This window comes from Trematomus bernacchii, unplaced genomic scaffold, assembly GCF_902827165.1.
Source record: "Trematomus bernacchii unplaced genomic scaffold, fTreBer1.1, whole genome shotgun sequence".
In the NCBI taxonomy this organism is placed as follows: Eukaryota; Metazoa; Chordata; class Actinopteri; order Perciformes; family Nototheniidae; genus Trematomus; species Trematomus bernacchii.
Window position 1 is genome coordinate 1476201 of NW_022987513.1, and position 9979 is coordinate 1486179.

The 9979-nt window shown below is 38.9% G+C and overlaps 1 protein-coding gene across 1 annotated transcript in view; it reads right to left on the reverse strand.

Moving 5' to 3' along the window:
• Positions 1-5794, reverse strand: part of hlcs (holocarboxylase synthetase (biotin-(proprionyl-CoA-carboxylase (ATP-hydrolysing)) ligase)) — a 31663-nt gene extending 25869 nt beyond the window's left edge. Inside the window, 4 exon segments of the mRNA XM_034113969.1 lie at positions 1026-2020; positions 2726-2888; positions 4078-4218; positions 5418-5794. Coding sequence (XP_033969860.1) covers positions 1026-2020; positions 2726-2888; positions 4078-4218; positions 5418-5672 — 1554 coding nt within the window. The 5' untranslated portion in view covers positions 5673-5794.
• Between the last annotated feature and the right edge of the window lie 4185 nt (positions 5795-9979).

Genomic DNA, 9979 nt, shown 5'->3' on the forward strand with positions numbered 1-9979 from the left:
GTGTGTGAATGGGCTGGTCAACTTTAGAAACAGGTTTTGATATAATGCATTCATTATTTAACATGTAGTTAAATCAATACCTCTCTGAAAGTGTCAATCAAACACAACCTTGATATCTTGGTTAAAGTAGAATGTATGACTTGGCTGTTGTATAAGATTGCATAAATGTTCAAAGGGGCAACTAAAAGATAAGGAAACCGTAACTTCAACATTTAAAAACATACTCATCCCTGTTGACTACTACAATCATCACTTTCAATATTGTCCTATGTCCTTACCAGGCTTTGGTAATACCGGAATACATATTAGGGTATAAGAAAAGCTGTTTATGTAAAACATATCACAGTGACATAAAAAAGATATAGGCAAATTACTGGTACCTATTATAGAAATGATTATTAATAGGAAGATTACAGTGTTATTTGAGTTAAGAGCAATATATTACGAAGCTGTTGGTGATCTAAACCTAAATACTGTTGTAAGATCATATAGTGTTTGTTGTAAAGGATCAGATGTTATCTCTTCTCTGTCAGCTGTTCTGTTCTGTAATACTTTAAGTGTGAATCTATACGCCTACTGCCTGAATCTGCTTTATGCTTTTCACTTTCTTTGGTTCATTTGTTCTGTTTTTCATTCAGTAGGGGAACCGATATGTGTGTGGGAGCTTCACTTATCCCATTTAATCACAAGTTTAAAATACTAGTATTAAAACTTGTAATACTTGTATTTTATAAGTGAGGTGTACTTGTAATAAACAAATTCATGAAACTTGTGAGAGAAATAAGAGGTGTTTTACTTTTTTATAACATCTCACCTTAGTTTTTAGGATTTCTGAATTATTGGCATAAATTCAGATTTTTTTTTACACTTAACTTGGTAATGGGTTTCATTTGCATAATGTTCCTCTTTTTCTTAGTTTCTTACACTAAGGTTTCCAACAACGTCAGGCCTATATATTTTTTTTTTACAACTCATTAGTATATTAACGCAATACATTTTAAAAGTACCCCTCCCCTGGTCCTTACCTGACAGAGGACAGCTTCTCCACCATCTCCTCCGTGGGTTACCCTGACAACAACCATATCCCTCTGATGGGGGCTGTCTCCTTTCAGCTCCCCCCACAGCTCCACCTCACCCCCTCCCTGAGTGTCCCTGATGTAGACCTTCCCGCTGGCCAGCACGCTGAGCTGCAGCTCCGTGCTGTCCTCCCGGGTGAAGCTCAGCCGGCTCACCTGCCCTCGCCGCCTCTCCCGGGCCTCCAGACACAGGCCTGCAGGGCACAGGGTGGAGGCCAGACCCAACACCCTGCCCCCCTGGCTCAGGTAGGTGAGAAAACGGGTCTGAAGCTGGGGGGTGAGAGTTTCCTCCTCGGCCAGGACCAGGAGCCTGGTGTTCTCCAGCCAGGGGTCGCTCAGAGCCTGCTGCGGTTGGAGGGGATATATTATGTTGTTTTCCATGTCTATACACTCTGATATCAGCTGGCGCACGGCTTCATAACGCTTTTGGCAACCCCCCGTGTACAGCAGGAGATTTGGAGGTTTGCTTTTACAGTCACTCAGCCCAGAAAACCCTCCATCGGGCTCCACATCATCCAAAGTCTCATCTCCACTCCCGAGCCCGCCTGAGTCATCATCAGGAAGGTCTGGAATGTTCTCAGCTGAGGCGTATTTGACAGAGAGGATGGTGCTGTTCTCCAGCTCCAAACACTCGTGGCAGCTGGACAGATGGAGGTGGTGTTTGTGGCCCTCCATGTGGAGATAATTCCCCAGGGAGCGGTCCTCCTGGTCACAGACGACTCCCAGGTCCTTGCTCCCTCTGAGCGGCTCCGACCCTCGGCGCTCCTCCAGCCTCCTCTTCACCTCCGGGGTGAGGAGCAGGCTGCCTTTAGGGCACTGGAGGAGCTGGTGGTCTGACGGGGGACGACGCTCAGCAGCACCCCCTCCAGTGTGGGTGAAAGTCTCAGTCTTTGGACACTGCTTCTCCAACAGTTCACTGAGAGTGGATTCTTGGAGGAGGACAGCTGTGGGAAGGTTACAAATATGTCAGTGAAATGTGGTGACCCGTATGGTGACTTTACACAACCTTTACATGCTACAAATAATAAATAATTAGGTATACATATTGTACTCACACTCTACCTCAATGCATTCAAATCTGAAACTACTTTGCATAATATTGAATGTATCTTTTAGTAGTAGTAGGTTAGTCCATTATAGTGTGTTCTGACTTAAACTGTATATTTTTATATTGTGTCATTACTGTACATTTTAATATATTTCCTGTTTTTTTTAATCATGTGTACGCCTTGTTTACATGCTGCTGCAACAAAACAAGTTCCCAATTGAGGATCAATAAAGTACATCTAATATAATATTTAAATAGATTTTTTGGGCCAAATAGATGCTCTACCCTAACAAGAGTAAGTAACTGCAATATATCATTTGACCACATTTTCTAGCTTCTACCACAATAAATTCGACATGTTACACTTAATTTATTTAATAAACACTGCTGCTGCTACTTTTCTAACCAAATGAGTACTTTGTAAATTGTAATAACTGTTCATTTCACATTTTAAATATTATGGGCATTCCCTTTATCACATTTTCTTTTTTGTCTCTATCCTTACTTTTGCTATGACAATGTAAATGTCCCCTCTGTGGGACGAATAAAGGAATTCTGATTCTGATTAAGGTAAATGTGAAATGTAACTGAGGCTACATACGGATTATCTTCGAAGGCTTAAGCCCATTGTCCAGCTGAAGGCGGTCTTCAATGAAAGCCACTCCCAGACGACTGAAGTTATCCACGCTGGCCTGGGCCACCGCTCTGAAGGGCTGCCCAGGGCTGCAGGCCAGAGGGCGGCAGTAGTCAGACCACTTCAGCACCTACACACACACACACACACACACACACACACACACATTAGTTTTTAGCTTAAACTCATATTCATTGGAATGGAATCATCTAAGTAGTATAATCATAAAGCAGCAACAAGGCGTAAAAACAAATGTATACACAGATTAAAGCAGCAGGCAGCCACCTAAAGGCTTGGACGGTTAAGCCTTTGTTAAAAATGCAATGTGACAGGGGTAAATCAAAGCAAACACTGGACAAAAACAACATTCATTCAGTGTGTGGATGAGCAGTAAAAGCGGACAGATGAGGAGAAAGAGAGAAGGAAAGAAAGAGAAAAAATTGAGGCGATATGGGGGTGCATTAAAAAGAGAAAAGCCTTGCAGGAAAGTGCAACAAAATGCTGCAAAATGTGTATGCTCACAAGCAAATGACAGGGTCTATGGTTCATAAAACATTTTAAAACAAAACTGACATGCTAGAAGAACCACTCTCATCATGTCATAACAACACAGCTACCCCTCACTAGTTCAGTTGGTGGTCTAAAACCTAATAAATGACATCATGCTCTGTCGGGGAAAAAAAAAGATATTCCACATGCATAAAAAGGGAGGAGAAAGATCGCTGTCCTGTTGTATGAGTGAAGGTATGGATCATGTCTTGGACTAGATTCCGAGGCTTAATTATTATCCTAGTCCTGAACTGCCTTCTCTTTTAAATTGCATATTTGTCAGGTTTGACTGTAGATGCAAATATGGAGGCCATGTTCATATGTGGAGTTGCGGCAAGCGGTACCGCAGCATCAGGACAAAGACCACAAGACTCAGGGACAGTTTTATCCCACAGGCCATAGGACTGCTCAACTCAATAGCTTGCATTATTTTGTAAAAGTATCTGTTTATGTCTTTTATTTATTTGTATTGCATTGTTGAGGAACCTGTGACCCAGGTTTTTCATGACATTGTATATGACATTAAACCTTTGAAGTCTTGAAATCTTGAAATGTAAATGACTATGTTGGCTAACACAGTCACTGATAATGCTAAGCATATCATTTTTGCGTTACTGTTGATTCTGAAATACTGTAAAAATGTTGGACGTTTTTAGCTATAAAATTGGGTGTTGGGAAAATCAGGGCAAAATATCTCTGCTTAAAGCCAGCTTTTCTGAATTTATGATTGTTTTGGGAAAATGACATGTTAAGCAAGGTGTGGTGCCTACTTTCTGATTGGATGTGTGAGGAGAATGGTAGCCCACTCTGTGTCCTGTCGCCTCTATGATGAATGAAATATTCTCTATGCGTGGACCACAAACCAGAGAGGAACCCAACAGCACGGTCCATTTGCTGAGGTCATCACATGCCTGCGGACAATACAGACAGCACAGAAGAGAACAAAGAACAATACAAGGCTGTTACACATCCGTTAGTAGTTAGTGACACAAGTCATCAAAGGCTTTGAATGACATCAAGTTGTGAAGAAACTATAAGGCAGTTAGAGTGACACCATGACAAATAAGCTGCAACGTTTTCAATAAGAAGACACAGGCTCAACATATTAATAGTGTTTCAAGTTAGTGAAGTCTCACACAAGTAGGTCAAGTCTCACACAAAAATGAAGGCCTCCCGACTCAACTGAACAAATTGATTCAGCTCCACTGTCACAAAGACAGATACAGGAAATCATTCCTAACAGCAATAACCTACTACAACACCTCGCCCAATACCCAGTGAAGGTGTATTTGCAGTCTATTTTTAATTAAATGCATCTTTCATTATCTTTCTACTTTTTATATGTATATTTTCCGTTTGTGCTTATTTCTTTTTGATTCGATTATATTGTTTAACTCATGCGTAATGCCAAGTAAACATGATGTTGAAACAAAATAATTTCCAAAAGTGGGATCAATAAATATATAATCTAATCAAATCAAACCTGACTGAGATTGGAGCATAAACCTCTAATGTAAAGCTTTGATTATAGGCCTATAGGTATACAAATCTGTTTGTTTTTACCAATCAAACACTGCTGATTTGTTTTTAGTTTGTAAGTTAATCAATCTTCTTAGTTTAAGATAGGATTAACTTTATTGATCCCAATTTGGCAAATGTTTTCGTCACAGACAGCAGCATGTAAACAAGGAATTGCACATAATGTGAAAATGAGTAGACAAATTAAATAAACATTAACATAAAATAGAATATTACAATTAAAAGTCAACTATATATTGACACTAATATATATATATATATATATATATGTAGACTATCTGTCAAAATACACACTACAGGTATGAAGGGCCAATTTACAGCTACAGTTGAGTGTATTAGGGGGATTTTTTTTATGCAAATAGGTTTATGTAAAAGTCAAGTTTTTTATTCCAGGACTTTTATGGATATCATAACATTTATTTTGTATTTTACTGAATTAAAATATCTGAGTGCTTCCTGCTTCTGGTGCTAAATGAGAAATGTAAACAGACTGTGGGTCTGTGGCAGGCCCAGGATCAGTCACCACACACTGTTTACATCAGGTCATTCAGCGCTAGCTCCAGTATCCAACCTGAGGCTCCGTGACATAGACGGCCCTGTCCCCCAGCTGGAGGAAGACGTTGTCCTCGGGAGGAGGCGGGCTGGGCGGCCGTGGTGCGGCTGTGTGTGCTCCGGTCGGAGAAGCTGCTGAGGCCGGGCTGGAGCACAGTCTGAAGCTGAAGCTGAAGCTGCTGCTGTTCAGTCTGCACAGGCTGTTGCGGATGAGCACCGAGTAGCACTTGTTAAAGCGCACCCACAGATAGACGTAGCACAGCGTTATTAACATTTTATCCAGTGTTCACGAAAGCGGCCATGGTGGACGTACTTCTCGCCATGGAACTTGACCTTGTTTACAGCAGACCAAACACTACTGTAGAACCCGGCTGTCAAGCTAACTGCTAATGTATTCGTCCGTTCGGCGGGTAGTAACAACAAGCGTTAAGGCTCGTTACCGCCCCCTATGCTGGAGTGTGGGAAGTTCTGACAAAGAGATAAAAAGGAAGGCAGATAGCCTCAGTCTTCTTTTTACCTTTTTGGACCACAAGTACATGTAGTCAAGAACTGTACTACTTGAGTACAATTTTGAGGTACTAGGTAGTTTTCTATGCAGGGCCATCCCTCCCTACAGGCCGAGCATGCAGACTGCGTGGGGCCTCACCTTGCGGAGGGGGCCTCATCTTGAGGAGGGTGCCTCAAAATACATTAACATACATTTTGAATGCAGGACTTTTACTTGTAACAAAGTATTCATACACTCTGGTACTTCTACTTCTACTCAAGTACAAGATCTGAGTACTTCTCCCACCTCTGCTTTTACTCCACTACATTATGTAGTACCTTTAGTTATACTTTAGAGATAATGGATTAATGAAAAAATATGATTAACAATAAAAGAAGGTTTAAGTTAAACCTGGATTAAATTCACATTCTACCCAGTACCCAGCAATAAATAATGTAATTAAAGGTCCCCTATTATACTGTTTTCCATCAATATATTATAGGTCTCAGATACAAACATGTCTCTGAAGTGTTTGGCTCGATAAAACCAAACAGATCATACATTGTAGCATCCCATAAACCCCTCTGTTTCAGCCCTGTTTAAAAAGTGCTGATTCTCTGTCTGTTACTTAGATGAACATAAGGAGCCACTCCCAACGCCCCTCTGCGAGATATTTGGTTAAAATAAAAACACATAACACATTTTGCATAATAGGTGACCTATAAAGTTTGTTCACATTAAACATACATAATTCCAAAACAAAATATATATAGTACATATTATTCTGAGTTAGGCCAATCTGCATAATGAGTACTTTTCCTTTTGATACTTTAAGTATATTTAGAGGCCAATACTTTGGTACTTTTACTTGAGTATTATTTTTAATACAGGAAACTTGTAACAGAGTATTTCTACACTTTGGTACTTCTACTTTTACTCAAGTACAAGATCTGAGTACTTTCCACCTCTGAAAATAATTACTTGAGACTACTTACCATAAAGGTTTGATACTGGAGTATTTTATTGCCATGCACACAATTTTACAAAAGTATTTCTCCATCAGATGCTCTTATATTAAATGAAATACTTTCAAACTTTAACACAGAGCATGACCTTAGATCCCACTTAAACTATGATGAAAGTATGTCTGTTTAAATAAATAAAGGTTAAACAAGACGAAATTACCTAATTCTGGTTTAGGTTCATGGCCTAAGTGCAAACTTAAAAGGTTACGATGCAAATGTAAATTCAAGATGTAAATAAGTAAGTCTGTTATTAAGATGTGACAAACAGAACAGGCAGAAATTGTATTGGTTTCTGAACCAGTTTATACAGAGATAACTTATGGCGCATTTCCACTGCAGAGCGTAGCACGGTTTAAGCGTGCCGTGCCAAACCCGGCCCGTTTTTTGTTGCTTTTCCACTAGGGGTAGTTCCGGCTCAGGGCTACTTTTTCACCTTTTTTCTGGCCTTCCAAAATCGAGGTTCTTACCGGGCCAACAACCGGGCTGAATATGCTAAACTAGTGACGTAAACACTCTCGACTGCTGAATGGTCAGAGAGAATCGCTGGCAAGGGGGCTACAACTACAACAAAATGAACATATTTTACCGTGATTTAATTGTAATACACGTTTCAAAATGATGCCGAAGTAACAATATACTGATACCGGTTAGTAAAACCATGAATTAATGCTTTGACAAGTCTGCAGACAAGACGGCAGGCAAAAAACCTTTTAAAATGCGTGTTTTCTGAATGGAGATCGGCTAAGCTAACGTTGTATATGCTCCAACCGTCACAACAACGGCCTACAGACATAAGAGTGATTCTACAATTTAGGGTACATTCCATGTCCATTGATGTCCATTGATGATAATTATAATTATTCTAAGTATTTTCTTCAAAAATATCATATTTAGCCTATTATTGGAAAGCATGTTATAATATCACACAAACATTATGTGCATCCTATGCTTTATTTAGCTTAAAATGTGTCATGATGTTCTTAAATTGTCAATTTTTGCTCTGTCCGTTTTTCAGTTGAGGGTGTCTTGGTTTCAAAATAATGAATAAAAACCATTAAAGTAAATAAAAAAAAGTATTCATTTATTTCAAAAGTCTAAATACTAAAGAATAATAACATATTTTTAATTGATTTCCTCCTTTAAATAATTTAAATATCTTAATATATGAATGTCTGCAAAAGTTCTGTCAACTATGTTACTAAGAGAACTCCCCCCTTTAACTCAAAAATGGTTTGTCCCAATACCATGTCACCAGCATCACATGATGCCATGTTCCTCTTTGGCAGACATTTTGAACACACTGTGGTGATTGTCCTCTAATTTTTTACAATATTTTATGTATAATAGCACATGGTCAATTAATATACTCATTGACAATCAACAATGTTACGTACATTGTTATGGTTTACAATTGTTTAATGATTTTAATTCAATTATATGTTCAAATGTGATGTTAACCTGTTCAAGAAAATGACATGTGGTCATCCAAGCAAGGCCTACCATTGAAATGATGGGTCAAAATAGGGAAATTGTCAACTAGGTTACCTGTCAACTAAGTTACCCAGTACTGTAATAACTGTAGTAACTTAGTTGACAGGTAACCTAGTTGACAATTTGTAGGACATGTAGACGTCATTACACATCATTATCAATGGAATTTTGCACTTCTGCTTGAAATTAACATAGTGCTGATGGTTAATAATGTGTCCAGTCAACTATTTTATTTGCGTCAAATGTTTGACTTTCATTGTCAACTATGTTGCACCTCATTTTTTCAAATTTAAAATATCTAAAATAGTGGCTTCTGATATCCTTTATAGTATAATGTATATCTACACAGGTTGGAGTTTTACATGACATCTCTTAAAACTATCAAATGACCTGTATGGTAGTTTTATAATACAAAATATCCCTAAACTTAATGACAGTGCTGAACATATCACATGAAAAAACAAAACTTTAATACAATTATTTTTAAACTTTAAAAAAATCTTTGGATATATGGTAGAATAGACTCAAGAGCCTTTCAAATGTGATTTTACTTGAAGTGCAGGACTTAATCAAATGATTGTAATGACATCAAGTTTGTCCGTAACATAGTTGACAAACTGAGTAGTGAAAACATCCTTTCCCTTAAAATAAAATAAAATAAAAAAAATGTTTAAGCTTTGCAACTAGTGGATATGTTACACTGAGGAATATACTAACTTGAACCACTGATTGTTCTATTGAGAAAGAACACTTTCTTTGTACTGTTTTGTTGATGTGAAATGCACCCTAAATTATAGAATCACTCTAAACCAGCGACTGTATTCGCCATGACACAGACAGTCTGTGGTTTGTACTTGTTTAACTTTTGTCTAGTTTCTGAACAGATATGAGAAGCTGTGAGCTCTGAGTGCTAACAGCTAACGGCTGATGTTGGTTTTGTGGTTCGCATTGAAGATGACGTCACGGCTCCGCCTACACTGCGTTACTATAGTTACTGCCCCAGCTACTAAACTGTAATGGAAACGCAGCATAAAGTGAGCCTGGCCTACCAAGGCCTAACTATACCGTACTAAGCCCGCGAGGCCCTGCAGTGGAAATGCGCCATAAATGTAGTTGACATCTAGTATGTAAACTAGGATTTGCAATTGGTAACAGTTATTAACTCTATTGAAGTAAATAATAATTTAATTGTTGAGAAGCAGCACCATTAAAGTCTTGAAAATTACCACTATTGTGGATTAACATCTTTGTCCAGAAAAGTTTCTAATTGGACTTTGAGGTGAGATTATTCTATGGACTAATGTTTCTAAAGTCAAGAATGAACTTTGAACCCACACTTCAAAGCTAACACAGACAAAGGGTGTTTCTCAATGTCGAGGAAGGCTGCTCCAGAGCCACTATTTCAAGGATGCTACAGTACGTCATCGAGTCCCACCGAAGGACTGTTCCAATGTTCAGGATGCTTGGAATTCTACCGAGGCCGGCGTCCTTCGTTGCGGGAAATTTCGAGGCTTCACATGTGTATCCTCCGCGGTCTTAAAATCCCCACAATGCTTTGCACGCGGACCAATTTCCAAA